At 43.7% G+C, this 25,229-nt stretch overlaps 1 protein-coding gene across 3 annotated transcripts in view; it reads right to left on the bottom strand.

The window, feature by feature from the left end:
- Window positions 1-25,229, bottom strand: part of UNC5D (unc-5 netrin receptor D) — a gene marked incomplete at its 3' end in the record, with an annotated part of 590,911 nt that overhangs the window by 65,242 nt on the left and 500,440 nt on the right. For 2 of the 3 annotated variants that reach the window (XM_082863647.1, XM_082863649.1), the window contains 3 exons: window positions 11,542-11,727; window positions 7,118-7,495; window positions 1,908-1,992 (listed from right to left, as the gene is read on the bottom strand). In XM_082863647.1, the coding sequence (XP_082719773.1) occupies window positions 1,908-1,992; window positions 7,118-7,495; window positions 11,542-11,727 (649 nt within the window). Of the gene's footprint in view, window positions 1-1,907; window positions 1,993-7,117; window positions 7,496-11,541; window positions 11,728-12,478; window positions 12,494-25,229 lie in introns of all 3 variants that reach the window. The other variant, XM_082863648.1, reaches the window with a different exon arrangement.

Below are 25,229 nucleotides of genomic sequence, written 5' to 3'. Positions count from 1 at the left end.
CGGTGTGAAGTAGGAACATCTGGGAAGGTTTCAGCAACATGGAAAAAAATGTGTGCGTTCTACAATTTTATTTCATCCTCTGTTAAACAGAGAACTACACGCTTACTTCATAGATCTGAAGTCTTGGATGAACTCTTCTTGTTTCCATCCACCTTCCTGAACAACAGCAATGAACCTGCGCCTCAGATACAGATGGATAAACCAAACTGATTAACACGGAACTTACAAAGCTTAGCAGGGGGTGATCCCAGGAGGCCAAAGCCGTCTTTCAAAGTCTTTGAGCTCTGGTGAGTTTTTATGTATTTCTCTTTCTTATTTTTCAACTGCAGGATGTCCCAAGTAATATTTCCCTCATTTTTGAGCCATTTAATGTAAGTCCCTGTATGTTTGATGCCTTTGGACACATTCTAGCTCTGACCTCCTAAAAAGAAAGTTCTAGTAAGAGATGGGGATTGAGGTGAGCTGTGCATTAGGTGCCTTTGAAAATGTGGATGAGCCCTAGGCTGGTTCTTGCATAATGAGGTGAAAGACCCTGAGGCTGGGTTTGAGAGGAAGGAGCTGAACACAGGCTCCGTGGACTCCTTACCTCTAAACCACTAAGGGAACAGGATGCAGCGGGGAGGAGGGTTTGCAGGAGGCCAGGATTTTCAGGCAAGGTTGACTGGATTCTGCCTCAGACTTGATTTTTGAAGGGTGATGCATTTAAGAGCATGTGTATAATTGACCATGACCTCAATTTTGGACAGGTACAGTCGCTTAACTCAATCCACCGAAGAGAGAAAAACGAGGTGACTCTCATCCAGAGAACTCCATTTTTAGGGCTGCTTAGTTGAGATTCTGAATAAAACCTCTTGCCCTTTTTGCCAAGTGGAGACATTTAAACACCGGCATGTTTTCAGGTGCACAGGTAAAGGACCTAGGTCTACAGACCTGAGGAAATAACATAAGAGCCCGACATAGCACAGCTTATGTGCAAGTCCTCTGAAAGTCTCCCCAGCAACCAACTAGCAGAGCCTTTTCTTCCATTTTTTCTCAAGCACCGTAGAGCAGAAGGTTAAAACCACTGGTTACCAACCAATCCTCTTATGGAGATAGCTATCAAAGTCTGTTCAAACCATCTGTTTCTCTGACTGTTTTTCCTTTCAGTGTTTTTCCTTCGTGTGTGTATTTTTTATTTTTATTTTTTGCTAAGAATGACGAGATCTATTCTAAAATAACCAAGATGTTATGACTGAAAATGCCAGAGGTATACAGACCCAGTTTATAAGAGAAATTGCTTTCTCAAAAGGAGTTTGGTTTATCTTGTGTGGAGGCAGGCAACATTTCTACAAATACTATAGTTGCACTAGGAAGATAACCAACTACTTTTCATTAAGAGTATGTGGCAAGATTTGTATTTGTTCATGTAATTGAATTTAATGCTGCTGAAATTTGTCAGACCTGAAAGCTATTGAAGTATAGACTGTTTTTTTCTTTGAGGAATATTGCCTAAGAAATTATCTCTCGGCTTCAGGGCAGGTCTTCTGTTGATATTAGAAGGTCACAGGTCAGTTATTCTCTGCATTTGCATAACGTGTAGCACCAAAGGGTACCTCCAGGGATGATATTTTCTTCTTTTGAGAGGAAGGCTCTGTGACCCAGTCACTGTTTGTGGAGAGACCCTGATTATGCCTTGCCTGTGGACTTACTGTTTCAGTGTCTGCCGTCTAGATGTTGGTGACTTGGGTTAGCTGCCTACAAAATGGACAGCCAACAGTTTTGCAACTACCTTTCCCCTCTATATAGTCAAGTAGCTCACTGTCTCACACACCACCATGTCACATCATCTTAATAACTTCAGATTTTCTGCAGAAGTTCCATTTCATACTTAAGATCTCATTAATATGCCATCCTTCTCTGTCTCTTACCTGGGTTCACCTTGGTTGATGGACATGTAAATCTCCCAAGAATTCTCCTCCGGGATGGCACTATGTGGTATCAGTAAACTCACCCCTGAAACAGAAAAAGCCAAGAAATCATTTGTAGATTCTCCAATTATCCTGAAGCACCTCAGCTGGACAGCTTACAGCTGCTCTCAAAGAGGGACCACCTCACAGCACTTTATGAAATTCCAATCCTGGCAGACATTGTTTCCTAAAGTGACATAAAGAACTGCATATTAGTCAACTGTGTACTCAAATTAGATTTTTATTTAAAGTCTTCCTCATGTAAATTGGTGGAGCTATTGTGGAAAACAATATGGAGGTTCCTCAGAAAACTAAAAGTAGAGTTGCCATGTGATCCAGCAATCCCATTCCTCGGCATATATCTGGACAAAACTCTAATTTGAAAAGATATATGCACCCCAGTGTTCACAGCAGCACTACTTACAATAGCCAAGACATAGAAACCACCTAGATGTCCATCGACAGAGGAATGGATAAAGAAGATGTGGTACATATATACGATGGAATATTACTCTGCCATAAAGAAGGAAATAACGCCATTTGCAGCAACATGGATGGACCTAGAGATTATCGTACTAAGGAAAGTAAGTCTGACAAACACAAGTATACGCTCTAACTTATATATGGAATCTAAAATACAACACAAATGAACCTGGGAAAGAGATTCACAGACAGAGAACCAGACTTGAGGTTGGGGAGGGATGGATTGGGAGTTTGGGGTTAGCAGATGTAAATTATTACATATGGAATGGATAAACAACAAGGCCCTACTGTATAGCACAGGGAACTATATTCAATCTCCTGTGATATACATATTTATATTCTTTTCCATTATGGTTTATCTGAATCACTTTGCTGTACAGCAGAAGTTAACACAACGTTGTAAGTCAACTATACTTCAATAAAATAAGTTAAAAAAAAATAGTCTTCCTAGCATTTAAAAAATTCTCTTATAAGATTTGGTGTCCTGAGACCTGGCACTGTCAAACATATCTGAGAATATATGAGTTTATCAGTTAATCGACTCTAAAATTTCCAAAGGTACTTCTCTGTCTATCCATTCGACTCTAAAATTTCCAACGGTACTTCTCTGTCTCTATCCATTCATTTCCTGAAAAGGTATCTGGGATGATGCGTGAGCCATCTAACATTTTGCTAGAGCCTGGTGTGTAACTGTCTTCTAAATGGTGCATCTTGAAGTCAGTTTAGGGAGGTGACCAATGGAGTAGTGCATTTTGTCAAGAAAACTGGAGAAGGAAGAAGCATGGCTAAGCTTAGGAACTTATACGTTGTTGCGTCGCCACTATTTGGCCCCATATTTGCGAACAGAAGCTAGAAAAGGGTAAAGGTGACTTAACCATATTCATTCAAGGTCAAACTGAAAAAAACTCAGTAGCCTTACTTCAGTAAAATCATATAATGAAGGGAAGGGGGGCACAGGAGGGCACATCACACTGCATTTGAAAAGTCCCCTCTTTCCTCCTGAATGCTGTGAACTAAATATTTCACTTTGGCCAAGAGGGAAGAGTCTAGAGCAGGCAGAGATTCTCTTTAATGTACCTTCTTGTTTATAAAAAGAAATAGAGACACAGTAAGATCTTTACAAAATAAAATCTCAGGGTAGTCTCCTATCCTTTGAATAATGCAGCACTCACCTTTTCTCCTTTCATTGGAGCTAATGTAATCACCCAGGAAGCCTTCGGGTTGCTGATGATAATTTAAACCTAGAGATGGCAGGCTTTACCGATAGCCTTCTAGGTGCCTGTTAGCTGCTAGAGAATCAAGGAAGGCAAGGCTCGGCAGAACAAGTTATTTGTGATTCACATTTATGAACGTTATTCAGTAAGACGCTAGTTACCATCAGTATCCTTCACTAATACTAAGAATGAGGCCCATTTAAATCTTGCTTACAGCTTCTCAGCGAGGGTATTCATTTATGTCAACAGTAGGAGAACTGTAGTTGCCATACTTAGTGGCCCCTGCTCAGGCTCCTCCTCTAATGGCCCATTCTTCCTTACGTGTAGTTGCCAAATGACGTGGTCTCCATTACATCCTTCCCTGCTGGGGAGCAGAAGTTGTAATGCAGGATATGCAGTGTGTGTGTATGTCAACTTGAACACACACACTAGACGCTGTGTATTTCGTTTGGCATCGCAGTTTCTCTCTGTTGCCTCTCTTTTAGACTATGATGACAACGGAGGCATTTAGACCCTATTTTTTAGACACGGAATAGCACAGGAGGTTGCCATCGAGAGTAATGCCATCTTAGGCAATTAACCCAGAGTGAGAGTTTTGTTGTGCTCCCGTTTCCCATTTTTCTTTTCCTTTTCTTCCCTTGATCTGGGGTATAATTCACACGCTTAAAAATGGACCCACGTTAGGTATACGAATTGATGAGTTTTGGGGCAAATGTATAGTCTCATGTAACCACCGAGATCAAGATACAGAACATTTCCACTGCCTCCGAAGGTTCCCTCATGCCCTTTAGAAGTCAGTTTGATCGCCAGCCCAAATGATCATTTATTTGCCTTCCGACATGTTGATTAGTTTGTCTTTTCTATAGCACAATGCCTGGCAGAGAGTAAGCGCTCAAAAAACAAATCATGACTATATGAACAGGATTCAATATTTTGAGGGGGGGAAAAATACAGCCAGGCTTTGACACATGCTGTCTGTCTGTCTTCTGCAGACCATCAGGGCCTGACAATCAATTCCCAGATCGAGTCAGAATAAAGATGCGTGTGGACTTTTGAGAAAGGGCTGTTTGTAGAGCAGATCCTATCACATGCCTTTGAAGTCGGCTTAATTCTTGTGTTTACAATGAAACATTATTCATAATACTCCTAAATTCAACCTGAATGTACGGGATCATTGGAGCTTTAAACAATTCTGCATGATTATCCTTCAAACATACTTCCGTCCCCCCATCCAAACATGTAAATTGTATACGGCAACTGCAGATAGTCACGGAGGCAAAGGTCATGGGAGGTTGGTACTGCTTGTGGCAAGTTACCCCTTATGAAGAGTGAATGGCTCTGCGAATCTTTATGCCTGTGGTCCCCTAAAGACGTATCTATTTTCAACATGGCATTCACGAGTTCTCTCTGATTAAAGAAAAATATACTTGCCCCCAAAACTCCACCTGCTACCCTGACAGCCTTTTATTTGATAGGACAACAGAACCACCTGAGTTTTTTAGTTCATGTTTGGCATAATCGTTCTGAGAGTGTGGGGACCACTGCCAGGCACCCCACAATAATTCGGGATGGATGACATTCCAACAATTTAATTTCCGTGCCTTGCTTCTTTATACTTTAGCTCCCCAGGGCATATTTTACATTTATGTTCTGCAAATAACAGAGCATATGTTTCAATTCCCTACACTTGTTCTTCCTCAAACTCATTCCCAGTGAACAGCTTCAGTCTTGTCTAGGGCTTCTTGTTCAGAGCTCTGAAAATGCGCCTTCACAGAGGAACCGTTTGGGACTCATAGAAGACGCTATCAGAACTTTGAGTTTTCAACCCAAGTGCCTCTCAAGTCAGAAGGGAAACAAGAAAAAGATCTGTTTCATCGCGATTTCATCTCACATTCTTTGATGAACGTTAAACAAACGTGGCCAATAAATGGGTTGATCTTGGCACTTCCTCCATGTGTGTGGAAATGTGCACACACAGACACACAAGGATGGGAAGACAGAAGAGTGGGCCAATCTATTCAGCCAGTAACTACTGAGAGGCACCTGAGTGCCAAGCACTACGTAAGGAAGTGGAAATCAAAGTATTGAAACTCAACATGCAACTTCATATAGTTCTGATGTGTATATATATACTCTTCTTTTTGAAAGGGCAGGGTTCGTATCTTTTCCAGATCCCACACTTGCAATTTACAGATGCTTACAAGAACAGTGCCTGTTAATACGGCCGCCTACTCATGTCCCATCAATCTCCTATCTGGCAAATCTCACCAGGCGGAAGGCATCACACATTGACACTCGGACATACTTAGACAACTCTTCTTACCACATCTGAGAACACTGACCGAGGAAGATTTAGAGAACTGGAAGTTTAGAAAACAAAATCATCATTGGGGCTGTACTGGAGGGCTATTTGCCTGAAATGAAGTTTTTAAGGAAGCGATTGATATAGGAAAACCAAACAATCATCAGCTTGAAACAAATTGCAGGCGCAAGTCACTAAGCTACTTAGATGGTCAGTTAGTGGAATGGTAGCATCAGACTAGTTCCACTACAGAGTTCATTGTATAAGAGAAAATGTTTGATATGTTAGGTGGGTTAGTTCTACCCTACAGAGAAATCTGCCAAGGCCCTGCTGGTCCTGACTCAACGCTAGCCAGTTCTTTAACACTTGCAGATCTGATATATTCCCTTTCCTCTCAGCCAACAGGGATGATTCAGAGCACTCCCTAAACCTCGTTGCTCAGAAATCGGAGGAGAGATGGCTCTCTTCCTCCATCCAGTTAGTTAGGTCTTAGATGGCAACTCTGAAGACTAATCTATAGGTACGGTGTCGTTTTCAAAGTGACCTGGGCTGTACACCTTGTCAAAACATCAAGAAGATCTTCCAACCCAAAGGAAGAAAACACTCTTGAGAACTATATGGCCATGGATCTGAAGTTTGAATTCAAAAGAGCATCCCCATAAGGAACCCTCATCACTGCACATCATAAAGCAACATTACAGTAAGGCTGACAGACACCGATGGTGTTGATTAGGTCAGTTACTGAGGAAGTTTGAGTGTCACTGCAGTAAATTATCTACTAGAGCGTAAACCATACTTCGCTATAAAAATGGTATTTTTCAGTCATGTCAAAGAATGTTTTCAGTGCTTCCTGATCATGTTCTAGGAACTATATTTCAAGGGGGCTTAAACTCTGGGGACCACCCAAAGCTTCTGAGCCAATATGGCTGTCAACCCTAACAGAGCATCTGATGGAGTGTACGGTCCATGCTGAGATGAAGATGGCAAATCTAATCTCAGTGCTGGTTCTGGTTTGCCATGTAAATCAAGCCAACTTATGGAGCCACGGTGTTTGTCACTCTGACATGGGAACAGTCAACATCTTATAAATGAAACTTACGGGACATCATTATATAAATATAACACGTTCAAACAAACGCGAGAAAATACACAAACGCACACTTACCACCCACCTGTATTTGGCATTACTAAGCGTCCTCCTAAATGGCCAAAGACACCAGTGGTCCTCAGTTCTGTCCTTGTAGGAAGTGATGACAGATTTTGGATGTAGGGTGTTTTATTTCTGGGATGCACTGTAGTGAAGCTGCGGTTGTTTCCATGGGGAAAAGTCCCGGAATGATTCTTGCCGTGGTACTCAGCTCTCTCAGACACTCCCAGGGAAACCATGAATGAGCTCTGCACTTTGACTTTGATGTCCGACAGAGGGTTAAAGAGTGAGGACTCCGTCATGAGCTCCTTGTCCAGGGGGTCCTGTAGACAGATGGGCCCACTGTATGTTCGGCTTACTGTTAGGTCTGGTTGCATGGAGGAATTCAAGAGCAGGGAGTTACCTGGTTAAAGAAGAATTGATCTGTCACTCAGAAACCGGAAAGCATCACCGTTAGGACTTTACATCTGCTTCTCCTAACTGCACAACAAAGGCTCGCCAGCTGCTCCGGTCAAGCCTAGCCCTTCAGACCCACCCTGGGCATCTGAAGCACCTCTCACGGGCTGATCATGAGTGCCCAGAGCCTCGGAATCAGGAGCTCTGGCTTTCACAGTCAATTGCCTGGATGCCACTGACCAAATGCATCACTTTCCAGAGTTCTTTACATGCTATCGTCTTTTCAAAACAGGTATTTCTGGCACTCCACCGGGCAACTCACTCAGGTATGATGGTTTATGGGGTTATTTTAACTGGCAAAGAGAAGCTTCCAAAAAAGAAAAAAGGAAAAAAAGCTGTTTGGGAAGCCAGTCTGGAGCAAAAGTAACATCTGTTCATTTTAAATGGCAAGAGATGACACAGCATGGTGACGAGGGGCTGCTGTTTATAACCGAGGTGGGGTGGGTGCCGGCACATCTCACGTGGGATTCTGGGTAGTTTCTGGGGCTGAGGGAGGACATGATGTGTCCTCGGAGCAAAAGGGTCAGGGGACTTCTCAAACTGCTCCATGTCTGAGTAGCCAGTTGGCTCTAAGAGTACGTATGTCACTCTGAGAGGCAAAGAGGGTACCACACAGGGATAGGAGACTCAGATTCCACACGGGGAGCATCTTAGAACGGCTTCCTTTCTGACTCAAAACAAATGGAGAAAAATAATCCTTACAAAAACATGAGAAATTGGACCTTCTCATCTATTGGGACTTACCAATATTTTTTTTTTTTTTTTGCCAAGTATAAAAAAAGAAATGCTGTGACATTTTCTTGTGATGAAGTAATCTCATTTATTAGTAAATAACAAAATAACCCTCAGTTCCAAACTTCCCACCCATATTGGTCCGTCAATGTGACATCTCAAATTGAAACCCAAACCATATTAAACCCTTTTCCTCTGGGGCTTGACAAAACGGATTCAAGTATGATATTTTTGAAAATGTTGCAATTGCAGGCCATAGCGTATTAGCCTCTATTGTTTTTCCATTTTCATAATTTGTAACAATGCCAGCAGGAAATCTATAACCCTGACTTCTCCCACCTCCTTGTTCTGATGCTCTAGGAATCCAAAATCGTAGAGGAGGAGGTTTAAAATGAGATGAAATGACCTTATAGATCTAAAGGCACCTTGATGAGGCATTTTTTTCATGTTTGAGACTCTTGTGCTAAGACACAGACATAATAAGGAGCTGAGGTTTGTAACAGAACTGCATTGAACTCTACAGGTACCAGCCTTACCCTGGGTTATGGTTTTCCCGGGCAAGAAGCGGGATTGAAGAACCCTCTCACATCTGCAAAGAGTTTGGAGCCAGACACCCGATACCTGAAAAAGCGTATCTCTGAGTCTCATGGCTGTTTTGTCTTACCTTCTGGAGTTGGCTACTTTTTTTTTTTTTTTTTTTTACACGGTATGCGGGCCTCTCACTGCTGTGGCCTCTCCCGTTGCAGAGCACAGGCTCCAGACGTAGAGGCTCAGCGGCCACGGCTCACGGGCCCAGCCGCTCCGCGGCATGTGGGATCTTCCCGGACCGGGGCACGAACCCGCGTCCCCTGCATCGGCAGGCGGACTCTCAACCACTGCGCCACCAGGGAAGCCCCCTGGCTACTTTTAAGAGTAAAGCCAAGAAGCAAAACAACATTTCCTAGAGTTAGACTCAAGTCTAAAATGCTTGATTACCATAATATATACATATGACAGAGTCCACGGTTGAAGAAAAGTTGGCAGCCAACTTGATTCAAGTTTGATCGGGGACAATCCCCCAGTGACCCCAAGTTCTTCTTTGGATGTCCCTCGAGGTCGCTGATCTGCTCTACGTATGCCATTCTATTTAAGCCTCACAGTTCACCTTGCTGGGGCTCCATCCGTATTTGTTCAAGAAGGGATGTCACTAAGACAACAGAGCATCAGTGTACGGTGTAGCCTCACCATGAATATGGGGGAGAGTAGAATTTTAATAAAGGGTTTCTGCTTGTATCACTAGTTTTGTGAATTCTTGGTCAAAGAAAATGGTAAAGTGACTTTGGAAAGGTTACATCCTCTCCTAGAAATTCACAGTGCAAGTACACCCCGAGAAGCGTCACCCTAACGAGATGTGTTTCAACTTGTACAAGTCAGCCTTGCCCAAATGTTCAGGTCAGGGACCCACTCCTCTCACATGCTGCCTGGTGCTCTGTGGAACTCACTGGTGTCCTGTACCAAGGTAAGAGGAAAACAACTGGCTTCTAGAACGATACTCACTGCATTTACTGAGTCCCTTCCATGAGCCAAGGGTTTATGACCCATGTTATTCCAGGTGGTTTCATCCTTACAAGAGCCCCCTGAGAGAGATGTTAGTATCCCCTCTTTATAGCTATAAGAATTGAGGCTGAGAGAGAATAAGTGATTAACTAGGTCCTACAGCAATTCTGGATTCAAGTCTATCTGATTTCAAAGCCTTTGAAGTCGTGCACAAAGCTGCCTCTTACACTATCGTATAGTCTCTATTTTTCAAGTGTTAGGGTCAAAGACATTGATATCTTATGATTTGATGGAAATACAGTTCTAGTTTCTTACACACTACAAAGATCAGCTCTTGGGCTTCCCTGGTGGCGCAGTGGTTAAGAATCCACCTGCCAATGCAGGGGACATGGGTTCGAGCCCTGGTCCGGGAAGATCCCACATGCCGCGGAGCAACTAAGCCCGTGCGCCACAACTACTGAGCATGCACTCTAGAGCCCGCGAGCCACAACTGAGCCTGCATGCCACAGCTACTGAAGCCCGCGTGCCTAGAGCCCGTGCTCCTCGATAAGAGAAGCCGCTGCAATGAGAAGCCCGCGCACCGCAACGAAGAGTAGCCCCCGCTCACCGCAACGAGAGAAAGCCCACGCGCAGCAACAAAGACCCAACGCGGCCCAAAATAAAAATAAAATAAATAAAATTTTAAAAAGATCAGTTCTTCACTGGATGTATTTCTAATTAAATCCTATATACTAAGCTCTATAACCACATTGAGGGGATGTGTTCTCATCTGAGGTCAACCAGACTCAGACCCAGACCTGAAGCCGAGGTGCCAGAAGTGAGTGGTAAGCGGTCACGCATCCTGTCTCTCCCGGCCATCTCCCAATTTCTAGTCTGCTTGGGTTCCTGCTTCGCCATCCTGTCCCTACTCCATCACTGCCAAGCAGTGAGACTTCTTGTCGTGTGCTGCAGGTGCTACTGACAAGCAGTGAACAGAGATAAAAGGGACAATATTGACCACGAGGGTCAAGGTAGAAAACTTCATCTATGGAAGCGAGACAATTTCGTTTTGTAAAATAAAAGCCATCCGTCTCACCCCCATCTCCCAATCAGGAATAGAGTGGTTCGGATAAGAGAATTAAATGACTCTGTGTTTTAAAAATGAATATTGCTGTAGTTTGACATGATACATTTTCTTTCCCCACAACAAAAGACCGCCTTAACTTGGCAACAGCAGAGTCATTGAGGCTGGGAATTTCATTTTTTCCCTGCCTAACTGGCCCATCAGAGATCCTTGAGAATCCTTTTGCTTCTTTAAAATAGAAGCCACAAAAATAACTCCACCTAATAAGTGGTGTAATAAATATGTCTGGTATAGTCGTTGGCCCTTAGCCTTGAATAAGCAGTACTTTGGTTAACTAAATATGCATCCCCAAAGCAGGCTGGTTAAAATAGAAAGTTGGGTGATCTGAGATAAAATAACTTGTTAGGCTCATTACATATCAAAGATTTAAATGAGATGCCTCATATAAAATGTCGGCAGGAGTAAATCGAGACCCATTGATCCTCACAGCAGCCAAGGTCTCAGGCACACTCCTCCATCGAACCTGGAGGAGTGAAGACAATTTGGTAGCGGCTCCCAGTGCCAAGAGCTACCCTCACACAGGACCAAAGAGCGCCAGGGTCTTGCGTGAATGTAGTCTATGGTCCTGGGGACGCAGTGTTGGGGGGCCCTATGCCGCTGACCTTGATGGACTGTTTTGAAGTTGAAGGTCTGGAAGCCACCTGTCAATGCAGAAGAGTCGATGACGTCCACGCCGTAGTCACTCTGGCTCCGTCTGTAAAGCGTGATGCCGACGACCAGGACTGTGACGGCCACGACCGCAGCGCCCAAGCCTGAGTACAAAGCGATGTCGCTGGCATTCTCAATGCCTGAAAGACACAAGAGAAATTCTAAATGGCCAACATGGGCACAGAGCCAAAGACCCACCCCGGGACACAGAGTGAAATGCTATCGGAATTTTGGGAGATACTGATCAGACGAAATGACAAATGTAGCTAGCTGCGAGCTGGACTCTCTTTCACACAATAATCATGTTTCTAGAAGACCTCGTATAAATCAAAGGGATGCTCGTCAAATAACGTAACTGCATTAAGGTAGCTCACCACAGAATGGAATCTGGAACAGAATCAATTTTGCAAAGAATATATTTTTCAAGGAAAAACAGGCAACTCCTTAATTTGCTTGTTTTAGGACGTCCTATTGCCCTGCCAAGTATTTTTTTATATTTTATTTTTGTTGGAAGACACGAGACCCACGTACAATGACAAAATACAGGTGAATTGCTCTGCTTGTCTATGACCTGGGGCGCATGCATTCACAGAGAGCGGTCTAGGGTGAGAGGGTTACGCATAGTCTATGAGTCGAGAGAGGAGACCAGAGCTCACAAGTATGAACTTGAGCTTTGGCACGTCACTCAGTTCATCAGAATAGTGACAGACATCAGGGTGTTTACAATCATTATGAGCGACTTTCTGTTGTGAGATATGAAAAGGGTTTGGTCCCAGGCGCTCTTATGTCCACGGTAAATGTTTTCTGGTACCAATTAAATGCTCGACTCTAATGCTTTTTTTTGTGGAAGAGGACTGGTCTCTAAGAGGACACATGCTGTTTCTCCCATACCTCTCCTACTCCATCCTATTGAATGCATGGGCAAAGCAAAAATAAAAGCGTTAGTTTGAATTTAGATTGTGGGTGTCTCCCCATACCCCAAGGTAAGCTGTAGCTGCTTCCCAACCCTTTTGCTAGCTGTACACTGGGTGTGGTTCATTCCGGAAGAGATTCATAACGGCTACTGCAACTCAGCATGACATTTACCCAAGACCACATAATCTTAAAAACGTGTAAAAATGGAAGGTGGCAAGTACTAACTACATGATTGATTTCCCTACAGATTATGCAGTAGGTATACTTAACAGGTCCAAAAGTAATTACTATGTCACCCCTTTTGGGCTTAGCAGATAAAATAAACCCATCATATATTTACCTGGTAATTGCACGGCACTCACTCTGCATTCACTGCACCCTAATACGGTACTTACGTTACCGACTGAGTAATACTAACCATACAAGTCCATTTATTTTCAACGAAGTTAGTGGACTATAAAAGAAGGTGCTACCAAATTAAAGAGGGAACAAGGAAATCAAGCAGAACCGGTTCAGTAACAGGGCGGTCAACACATAAAAATAATTCGTGAGGAGAAGAACACAGTCATGCCGAAGAACAGTAACTGAAAGGTCAGAGGATTATCAGACACTTTTCGTAACCACAACAGCCTGGGAGGTATGGAGAAACAGGGTGTGATTTAGGCTTTAGTTCAACTTCATGATGGACCAAATGGGAGAGGGAGAGGGATGGGGCATTGGTGGTGGTCTTCCCTAGACACCCAGAACCATGGGGATGATGATCGATACCAACCCCAAATGTCTACCTATGTCATGTGGGGAGAAAGGACGGCAGCTATCACCCCACTTACAGTCTCACCCTCCCTCTACTCAATTAAGTTCCTTGGAGGGAATCGTTAGAGCAGAGAGAGGACACAGAACACAACAGGTGCAGCAAGCCAGGGTACCAGGAGCAGTGAGAGAACTTTGGATTGGAACCAATTAGCCTTCCCCCACCCCTCCCCCTCCAGGTCCTTGGGCGCTGCTGACTGATGACACCACCATCTTAAAAGGTGTATCTGGGGAGAAGACACCTGCTCGGCAACTGAGCACACAGAGCAAGAGTCTGACAGTGGCCTGAACGCAGCTGCTCTCTTGCAGAGTCGGCGAAGTAGACACAAAGGCATCTTTAGCTTCCCAGGTACTAAAACAGGACCAGGAGCCAGAGGATGACCAGGGTGAAAGTACTTCTGCTGAAAATGGACATCACTGGACACGAAATCCTGAAACAAAACCAAGTAGCAGGAACAAGCTGTCTTTGTTCCCCTGGATTCCTATCTTGTTCTTTATGTGTCCACCCTCTTGCTACCTAGGTAACCAGAATTCTCTGCCCTCCAGATACAAGTCCTGCTTTAGGAAAGGACCCTACTTATGCCTTCAGACGGAGGTATGGATGTTGGATATAGCTCATTGTGTTTCCTCTTCCAGGAATATGTGCAGAATGTATTTGACTTAAGAGATGAAATACTGAATTACAGAATTTTTAAAAATGAACACGGGGACTTCGGGGATAGGGTAGGGAAAGAAGGGAGAGAGGTTTGTTCAGAGAGCACTGCTTCCTTATGAGGCTCCCCCCTGGCACTTGGCGGGACAGTCTGATCTAAAAGCAGAAGTCCGTGGACTCCTACAGAAAGATAAGCAAAGGGGGATTTATTTTACAAGAACAATCTGTCCAGGGAATTCGAAGGTTCAGGATCTAATAATTTCATTCAGTCAACATTCACTTGTGAAGGCTCAACCATGCAGCGGAAATGATACAGGGGTGAATTAACATGTGGTCCATACTCTCAGTTGTTTCTTGTTTAAAACTGGTAAAAGACAAGGTGGTGATGGGACCCTGGTATCCAGGTGCAGCTACAGAGGTAGACACAAGTCATCAAAGACACGTGTGTGCGTCTCAAGAGATGTAGTCAGTCATCCTTATAGCTCAAATTCTTCTAAGGTTGGGTCACCCTGCTTCTTTTTCCTCTTTTTTTTTTTCTCTTCTCTATCTATCTGCTTTCACTTCACCTCATTCTTTCTTCTTTTCTTTTCCCCCTCTGCCCCACCATTTTCTAATCTATTTCTCCAGGACAGTAGAGTGGGTTTCCCTATAAGGGTTCCTGTGTGCTCACAAACGTAATTGATTCCCTTTTCATGTGTGTGCAGGACAGGCCCCAGGAGAACCTGAGGTTTAGTTCCACGCTTTTCACCAGAGTCTCATGGGAGAAGGGGAAGGCTGGGTGTAGGTGTCTGTGAGCACATGGGCACTTGGAGGGGTGCCACTGCAGAATCACCCCAAGAGCGAGTGCGTGCGCGTACGTGTGCACATGAGCACACACTCAGCTCTCGTCAGAACATCAGAAGCCACTGCTGGCTCCTTCCCAGGGGAGCTGCTCCAGTCACACGCCCACAAGGTGCAGCCTCTTCCCAGGACTGGAAAGCTTTCTCTACGTCCAGCCCTGAGCTCCTGCGCGCCACACTGCCTACACCCCAGATTCAACGGTCATTAACCTACGGGCTAGGTGGACCTCTGCTAGCGAAAAGCCCCATTCACCTTTCAGATTATAATGACGGGTCACTGCCCTGTACCCCCCATACCACTAGGCATCTAGGCCCTACCCATCTCTATCTACCCATCTGTCAGGTGCCAGCACAGGGCCTCGTCCTCCAAGAAAGTGACTCTGTCCTGGCCAATCCAGCCAACCCTGCCAACCCATGGTTTCCTAAACTCTTCTATCACTTACGGTTCCTAGAACTCTTTTTGGACCTTCTGATGGTTAACGATCTGACTGCCAGCGCATTCTGTATAACTGCTTTAAGTTCGTCACAAGCGGTTCTATCTCTATCATTTCCCACAGAAACTTGCGTCGAATCATTGTGCGACTGTTTGTTGATCGCTTGCCTGGTCTCAGACTGCGGGAAGAGAAGTAGGAAAGAGATCCCGGTCTGAGGTGGATTGTAGAAGCCCTGCCCCACAGACCCTCTTTTTCCTTTACGTCCACACACATACACGTCTATACCTGTCGCTTGCTCTCACACTCATGTGGTGCTGGTTTGTTTCCTCCAAGTGATTTTGAACAAAAGCCTTGATACCCCCTGACCGATCAGGCTATTTTGTGGGCGTAGGGTACTCTTCTCTGAATTTCTGTTTACCTATCAACGTGTGATTGATGTCTTTCCTGTGTCTTCATCCCTATTTTCCTCTCTCCGAGAGTTGCGGAAGTTTTAGGCCAAGCTCAGAAGGAGACAACATGTGGTAGAAAGACTTGTGTGTAATCTATAGGCTAAAGAAAACACAAAGAAAAAGACAAGGACTGGGAAATCTCTTATATTCCAAGTTAGAAACTACAGAGGAATCTGTTCATTGCTGGAAGGAGTGTGAAGCATCTACAGAGAAAGGCTACAAAGATTAATAGTTGGAAACTAGGACCCTGGAAAGGAAGTGTTTACGGGTCCATTTGGCCTGGAGAAAGGAGAACTAGAAAGTGGCCTGTGCGGGGCTCTTTCACGCGTGAAGCGTCGCTCTAAGAAGAGGCCCCAGTAGGTGCCCAGTGAACCTTCATTTTACGATGAAGCTAGTAACGAGCTCTCCACCAGCTCTAACAAGGGCTGAAAAGGAGGACACGGCCTTTTGTTATAGCACTTGGGACTCTGCTTTGATATTAAAATGACCTTTTCTACAAGGAGGGTTGTTAAAAAAAGCCACACTGTATTTCTGAGGGAGCTTATGAAATCTCCTTTCAGAGGCTCTCAAAACCGGCGTCACTTGACAGTAGCCTGCGGTTATTTCATTTTTGGGCAAAGTTGGCGAGAAAGGCTAAGTGACCTTTCAAAGCCCCTTCGAACTTCAGAGTTCAAGGACTGGGTATTAGCAAGTTCCTGTCTTCATGAGTTATAATCACACCTAGTCATTCACAGTAACTTATGTCCCCAAAGGAATAAAGCGAAGGGCTCTTTACTTAGCTTGCCTTCCACTCTCCACAGGACTCTTCACTGGAAGAACATATTAATGCCACTTAGTTATGGAAATTTAGCTCAATTCCCATGTTATGAGGTTAACTGCGTATCAGATTAGAATCTATTTCACAGGATCAGATAGGTACATCAAATGAAGAAAGGAGCACAACAAAATGCCTTGCAAGACATATAGCTAGGGAGTTTGGGACTGACAGGTACACACGGCCATATTTGAAATGGACAACCAACAAGGACCTACTGTATAGCACAGGGAGCTCTGCTCAATATTCTGTAACAACCTAAATGGGAAAAGAATCTGAAAAAGAATAGATCCATGCATATGTATAACTGAATCACTTTGCTGTACACCTGAAACTATCACAACATTGTTAATCAACTATACTCCAATGTAAAATAAAAAGTTAAAAACAATATGCTAGGGCTTCCCTGGTGGCGCAGTGGTTGAGAGTCCGCCTGCCGATGCAGGGGACACGGGTTCGTGCCCCGGTCCGGGAAGATCCCACATGCCGCGGAGCGGCTGGGCCCGTGAGCCATGGCCGCTGAGCCTGCGCGTCCGGAGCCTGTGCTCCGCAACGGGAGAGGCCACAACAGTGAGAGGCCCGCGTACCGCAAAAAAAAAAAAAAAAAAAAAAAAAAGCTATTCTGTTTTATCTCATTAGATATTATAAAATGACCACTGCTCCCGTTTCAGGGAAAAAAACACCTCAGCAACTTGAACTGGTATACATGTGAGGCAGTGAATTACTAAGGAATTAACACAAATATTCACAAAGAGAGGGCTGAGAGAGGCAAAATAAATAGGAGGCTAAAGAACCAGCTGCTGTGCCGGGCTCCCGGGCAACAGCCATCTCTGGACCAGTCCCTCCTCATCCCAGCACAGGCAGTGCTATGTAGATACAGAAGTATTTAATACCCAAGTATTTAATTGCACGCGGAAACACAACAGAAGTTATTGTTTGAGTTGTTTATACTTGCTGTCATTGAGAAGCACCATTTTTTTCTTTAACACATCAGGAAATAGCTTTTAAATGGTCAGCTGTGGTCAACCATGGTAAGCAATTCCGATTATACCTGCATTGCCTGGACTCTCAAAATCCCGTCACCAATCACCGTCTCGCTTTTCCAACTTGCCATCCTCCAAAACCTCGTTATTGTTGTCATTAGTAACAACAGCAGCACATTCTTAAACAGCACTTACTACGTGCAAGGCACTGTTCTACTACTTTACACCTATTAACTCATTTTAATCCTTCCAACAACCTTGTAAAAATGTGCCCATTTAAATGGGTAAACTGAGGCCAGAGAATCACTTGCCTTGCCCAAAGCCTCGCGCTTGGTAAGTAGCAGAGCTGGGATTCAATCCAAGGCAGTTGGCTCCAGAATCGATTCTCTGGCTCATTCTCTAGTCAGCTGTTAACCTCTGTCCTGGTCACACTGCCTGATACTGAAACCGTGCACCAGCCCCTGTGTCCTTGTCTTCTGAAGTAAAAGTTCGACTCCAAAGTTAATGATTGGGCAACGTTAAGATGTAGAAATACAGAATAGCTGTTGGGCTGGGGAACTGGTAACAATTTAGATGATAATTCTGCCACATAGCAGAACTCCCAGTTCCCTGAAAGATACAGATAAAGGCCTGACACACATTCCTAAACTGCTTTTATAGGAAGTAGACCGCCACCAGATGAAGACTGCTGCCCACAAGAACACAGACCCTAGACCGGTTGAAACCAGAAGGTTGATGATGCTGACTCCCAACTACCTCACCACCAGCCGATCCGAAGGACGTCCACGAGCTGATGACGCCCTGCTCCTTGAACCATTACTATAAAACTCCTCACTGCCCCCTCCAGGGCAGGACACACAGGCTTGAGGGCGTTAGCCCGTTGTGGTCCCCTTTGCCTGCCAAAGCAACAAAGCTCGCTCTTTCTATTTCATCCCAAACTCTGTCTCTGAGATTTCATCCGGCACCAGTGTACACAGGCCGAATTTCGGCAACAACACCTCTTGCTGGCAAGGGTAACCCAGTAAAGGAGCGCTAAGCTTGTGTTTGCTTCTCTGAGAGCTACAGGTGTGATCACATTCTCATCCTCACAACCAAGTCTACTGAGGTAGGTATTGTATTTCCTCTTTCACGATGATGACTTAGGTGCAGGTAAGATAGAGACTTGCTCAAGGCTTTGCCATGAGAAAGTGGCCAAGGCAGCATTTGGACACCCATCTGGCTTCACTCCCAAATAGCTTAACCATTAGAGGGTAGCTCCCTGCACTGAGGTCAACCTGCCCCGCTGGAGAAACTCACCAACTAGACTGGTGGGTATCATCAAAAATTCGATGCTTTGCAAACTCACCGGGGCCTTCCTTGCAGCCGAATAATTATTGTATTCATGTCCTATGACCAAATAACACTTTTCATCAACACAGTTACTCTGAACTTTGTTTCCTTTCTTCAACACCGCTGCTTCTCCCTTTTCTAGTTGAAAAAACAGAGGCCCTCCTATGTGAGTTCCCTCCTCCACAACTCAGAATTCCTCTGCTCCTTCCCACGTTTTTCCTTTCCTTTTCCCTGTGCCCTTAACAGCTGCTCCTCTGTGTCAGGCCAGCTCCGATCCGCCCTCTCCTGCGTCCGCGGGGGCCTGGCTTCGTTCATTATTCCCTTTCGGCCTTGCATCTTTCAACTCTGCCTCCACACATGAGCCTTGCCTTCTGCCTGCAGACACAGCCTGGTCTCCCTAATCACCTCCCGCCCAAATCCTTCTCCCGACTCTCTGATAAACCTTGCAAAGATGCAGTATCTTTTCACATCCACGAAATCCTTAGCTCTTTGTTGAAAAGAACTTAAAGCTTTTTTTTTTTTTTTTTTTTTTTTTTGCGGTACGTGGGCCTCTCATCGCTGTGGTCTCTCCCGTTGCGGAGCACAGGCTCCGGATGCGCAGGCTCAGCGGCCATGGCTCACGGGCCCAGCCGCTCCGCGGCATGTGGGATCTTCCCGGACTGGGGCACGCACCCGTGTCCCCTGCATCGGCAGGCGGACTCTCAACCACTGCGCCACCAGGGAAGCCCAAAGCACTTGTTCGTAACATTAAACCTTTCGTAATCCATGTTCCATAATTTCCCTAACCACTTAACCTCTGTCCTGCTGAAACAAAAGAATAAATAGAGTACATGCATATGATGAGAAAATGTTTTAGGAACTATAAAAAGTTACACTACACCAAGAGAAAATTTATCCTCCAACTAAGCCAGACAGAGAAAGACATATAATACCATATGATATCACTTATATGTGGAATCTAAAAAAAAAAAAAAAGGATACAAATGAACTTATATACCAAAGAGAAATAAACCCACAGACATAGAAAACAAATTTATGGTTACCAAAGGGGGAAGGAGAGGAGGGATAAATTAACAGTTGGGGATTAACATATACACACTACTACATATAAAACAGATAACCAACAAGGACCTACTGTATAGCACAGGGAACTCTACTCAATATTTTGTAATAACCTGTAAGGGAAAAGAATATGAAAAAACCCCGATATATATGTATATATAACTGAATCACTTTGCTGTCCACCTGAAATTAACACAACATTGTAAATGAACTATACGCCAATAAAAAAAATAAATAAAATTGAAAAAAATAAAAGTAACCATTCTTGATAGTATCTTTGAGATCTTTCAGGGAAAAAAAAGTAAATTTCCTTTTTTTTTTTTTTTTTTTACCATTTTTACTCGAAAAATTCTATTATCCTTATATTTCTAAATTATATTTCCTTTCCTGTATGTTGCTCTTTGCCCCCACCATGTACAGTATCTTGTAGATCTTTCCTCTATCAGAACCTACAGACCTGCTTCACTTCTTTTCACACGTGTCTAAGCCCATTGCCAGGCTGTATAATGGTGTAACTCGTTCACTATTTCTGTCTTATTTGGTTGTTCTCTTACCCTCTTAGAGTCTGGCTCTTGCACAAACCACTGTTCCCTCTTGAAGACTGGTCTCAAACACTCCATTAGTAGTAATGTTCTTTTTCTTATTCTTTTCCACTGCTCTGCAGTAGAAACACAAGAATAGCCAACCCTCCCTCTAGGGGAAAGAAAAAGTCCCTTAAATTTGATTCTCCTAACATCTCTTTTCTTATTGTTTAGGAACTACCCTTCCTTCTCAAAGTTCTATAAAAGATCTTTAAAGCTCAGTTCTTGGCCCCTTTTGCTCATCTAATCGGATCATCACTCACACGCAGACAGCGCTAACTATTCCTCCGATGACCAACAGTCTCAAACCAAGATCTCCTGCCTCATCACGTATGTGAAGACCTCATCCAACATTTCCTCCGGCTCGATGGATAATACCATCACGCAGCTATGTGTTGCGCTAACATCTCAAATTTGTCATCTGACTGATGAATTCACCATTCTTATCTCTTCAGATACTTTCTTTTCTTGAATTCCCTTTCTCTAGTAATGACATCACCAGAGACCAGGCTTGAGACGGAGAGTTATCTTTCCTCTTCTTTCCATCGACCCCTTCCCCAGACCACTGACACGCCTTACTGATCGGATCCCCAGTGCCTCTCACATCTCCGTTTCAACAGGAGGCACCCACATTGCACAGTCTCATCTTACCTGGTGCCGAGGCCCCAGGCTTCGTTCACTCTGAACCGCTTTACACATGGATTACTCTCTCCAAACACGGTTCTGGCACTGACCTTTCAATAACTCTCTAGTAGGTGTTGAGTTCACTCCAACAGGAACTTTCCTTACAGCTCAAGACACTTTCTGCTCCGCCCCATTCTATTTTTCAACTGCTTCTGCCCATTTCTCATCCATAGGGACCCTACTCTTTGGCTAAATCTGGCTACAGGCATAACTCAAAGATACCACTACAATAAAGCAAATATCGTAATAAAGTGAGTCACACAAAGTGTTTGCTTTTCCAGTTAAAAGTTATGTTTACACTATACTGTAGTCTGTTAAGCGTGCAATAGTATTACGTCTGAACAAAACCATGGATATACCTTAACTAGAAAATACTTTATTGCTAAAACATGGTAGCCATCATCTGACAACACAAGGTGGCCACAAACCTTCAATTTGTAAAAAGAAAAAAATAAATAAAGCAGTATCTGCGAAGCTCAAGAAAGCAAAACACAATAAAATGAGGTCTGCCCATATCCACTTTTTTCAAGTAGAACTTGTACTTCAGTAGACTTCTTTTTGTTCAGACTTTTTGCTTTCACTGAAAGGCTCTCTAATATTTGTTTTAATTCTAATCGTCCTTCCAAGATTGACAGTAAAGATAATCTATAAAAAATATTTCTTTTAATTAATTAATCAATTAACGAATTTATTTATTTTTGGCTGTGTTGGGTCTTCGTTGCCGCAAGCGGGCTTTCTCTAGTTGCGGTGAGTGGTGGCTACTCTTCGTTGCGGTGCGCGGGCTTCTCATTGCAGTGGCTTCTCTTATCAAGGAGCACGGGTTCTAGGCGCACGGGCTTCCGTAGTTTCGGCATGCGGGCTTCAGTAGTTGTGGCTCGCGGGCTCTAGAGCGCAGGCTCAGTAGTTGTGGTGCATGGGCTTAGTTGCTCTGCGGCATGTGGGACCTTCCCGGACCGGGGCACGAACCCGTGTCCCCTGCATTGGCAGGTGGATTCTCAACCACTGCGCCACCAGGGAAGCCCCAAAAATATTTCTTGATAATGCACATTCACGTGTTTTATTCTTCCTTCTGAGTTGCCAGATCAAGCAAATACAAATATGACATAGTTAAATTTGAATTTCAGATCAAGAGTGAATAACTTTAGTAGAAGTATTTCTCATGCCATATTTGGGACATGCTTATGCTAAAATGTATTCAATGTTGATCTGAAATTCAAATGTAACTAAGGGTTCTGTATTTTATCTGGTAAGTCTACCTTCAGGCTGCAAAAAGAACTGTGGTTTTTTCCCGTCAGATACGAAGACCAAGGTAAAATGAGAAATAGAGTCAAAACGCAGGATTTGAACTCCTGTCCTTGAGAAGATGACTTCACTTTCATTTTCTATTCTGGAAATTAAAGATATAAACTCTAACTCTGAATACACTAACACGTGGAAAGATGGGGCCTGTGAATTCACATTTTTAGCGAGTACCCTGGGTTCCTCTGATGCTGATGGACATACTGGTCCGTCACTTATTCACTGTGTCTGTGCTTAGTTCCGAAGTATTGAATGAACGAAATCCCGTCACGTCCAGTAAGGTCAATGATATTCTTGAAAATGGTAATAAGAAAAGGTATACACTTACAATGGAATAAAAATTAGGTAATAAAAAGATTGAAAGTAGTAAGAAAATGATAAATGTTGCACACATGCATGGGTTGAATTGATTCGCAGTAGGAGTGATTCTGAAGGACAAAGCAAGTCACGCAATTTGTGGGAAGTGCTGTTTATGTAATGGAAAATAATCAGCAGGAGATGAAGAAAAATGCTGGGTGAAATAGAAAAAAAATGTGCTTTACATCACGGCTAGAAGATTAGCAGTGATGCCAGTTGCCTCATGTTAGTTTAGAAGAATCCAGAAGTCTATTGAGAACTTAAAGATATTATGGTTCAAAGTCGCAGATCGTTCTATGGGTTCAAGGTACCATTCAGGTCTACACAGCCTGAAAGAGAATGGTCCAAATTACCAGTGCAGACTGTGCATCTTCTGAGGAGTTCCCTAACCCTATGAGGATCATAAAGAACGTGTATTCCCAGAACCCACATCGTTCCGCTATGGACGAAAGCAGTGTACTTGGGGAAAAGACGTAGACTGGAGTGTTAGTACGGAGACGAGAAATACCTAATTTTCAGACGTAAGGACACATTTGGGTCATTCTTTGATAGAAATGATTCTGGGAAGCATCCAGGTTGGACTTTAACCTGGCACCTGGCACAGAAGAGATGATTATTAAAAACTACCTGGCACAGAATAGATGATTATTAAAAACTATCTCCTTACCTCCCCCTCTTCTCAAATCCTTGATTATCTTCTACTTTGTATTGAAGTTGTGGGGAAGAAGCCTTTCTTACTGTTTCCTTCACACTTCACCAGGCCAGGACTATTTATATAGAATAATTGTGCAATAAATATCTACTACATGAATGAGTTAAAATAAATATAAAGAAGCAAAGTCTTTATTTTCACCTTAACAATAAAAGGCTCCGTGCAGAGTTAGCAGGAAGATGTAAGACCATAATAACAAGTATGAATTGAACATCCAATACATGCTAGGCACAGTGGTAAACGCCACAAGCATAAGGGTGAACAAGATCCTATACCATCTACCAGATGGCAGGAATTATGTCTAGCAGAGAGGGAATCCAGCCTGGGATAAAGGCAATGAACATATGGTGTAGAAATAGGGAAACTGCTTGATACGGAGCCAATTACAGGAGTAACTAACTCAGACTTGGGGGCTGGGGGGAAGATGGTGAATGCTTTGCAGAAGTGAGACCCAAGCCAAAACTTGGAGGAAGGACAAATTCGACAGGTTAAGATTAGGGGGAGAGAAAGTTTCCTGGCAGAAGTAACAGAACGTATAAGGAACTTTATGCCAAGATGGGCCCAGGGTATTCAGACAACTGAGAATCTTTGTTTGGCTGAAGAATACGAGAAACGGTGAGAGGGTAGGAAGGAAACTACCTAATGGTTCAGGGGCTTGAGAGAAGCTGATACGCTTAAGAAAAGCCATCTCAGACCAGATCACAAACATTAAGTACTTTGGACTTTATCTTAAAAATAATGGTCAGCTAACGAAAAGGCTTGAACACAGAGGTCATGTGACCAGAACTGATGTTTTCCAAAGATCAGATAAATTGATGTCAGCCAAGATTGGATATAGGAAGCAATGGTAGAAATCCTGGTTAGGAAGAAAGGTGGCCTGAACTTTAAAACATTTTTGTCTGGGACACCCTTTTCTTTTCACTTGGTTTTTCTCTTACTACAACTGGCTGTTGCTTTTCTGTCTCCTCTGCAGTGACTTCTGACCTTCTCTACATCTAAATGCTGATGTCCTCCAGCGCTGAGTCCTCAGATACCTTCTCTGTTCACACTCATCATTCGGTGATCTCATTCAGCCTAATGGCTTTAAGTATCATCTGGACAGTGACAAGCCCCAGATTTATGTCACCAGCCAGGACTCTCCTCTGACCTCCAGACTCATATATTCAGCTGCCTGTTTAACCTCTCCATTTAGATGTTTAAGAAGTATCTCAAATCTAGCATTTATAAGACTGAACCCTTGGGTCTCCCTCCAGATGTGCTAAACCAAGTTCTCCCCAGATCGGTAACGGCAAGTCCATCCTTCTAGTTGCGTAGCCCAAATTCTGGAATCATCCCTAATGCTTTTCCTTCTCTCAAACTCTATATCCAATCCACCAGCAAATCCTTTTGACTCTGCCTTCAAAAGATATCTATCATGGATTATGGCCCGTTTCTACAATTTCCAATGCATTCTGTCTGGCCCAAGCCACAGTCATCTTCAATCTAGGTTATTATAATAGCCTGGGTATTGTAACAGCCTAGATTATTTTAATAGATTATTGTTACAATAGATCATTGTAACAGATTTTCTGGCTTCTGCTCTGGTTCCCTGTATGTTTACACTCAACACAGCAGGTAGAGTTTATCCTTGAAACTATTCACTATGAATAAACACCCTCAATGGCTTTCCATCTCGCTCACATGAAAGGTCAAAGTCGTTACGATGGCCTATGATACACGTGG

Source organism: Leucopleurus acutus (genome assembly GCF_964270905.1).
Source record: "Leucopleurus acutus genome assembly, chromosome: 21".
Classification (NCBI taxonomy): Eukaryota; Metazoa; Chordata; class Mammalia; order Artiodactyla; family Delphinidae; genus Leucopleurus; species Leucopleurus acutus.
Note: the sequence above shows the minus strand (reverse complement) of the source record. Positions and strands in the feature narration are given on the sequence as shown.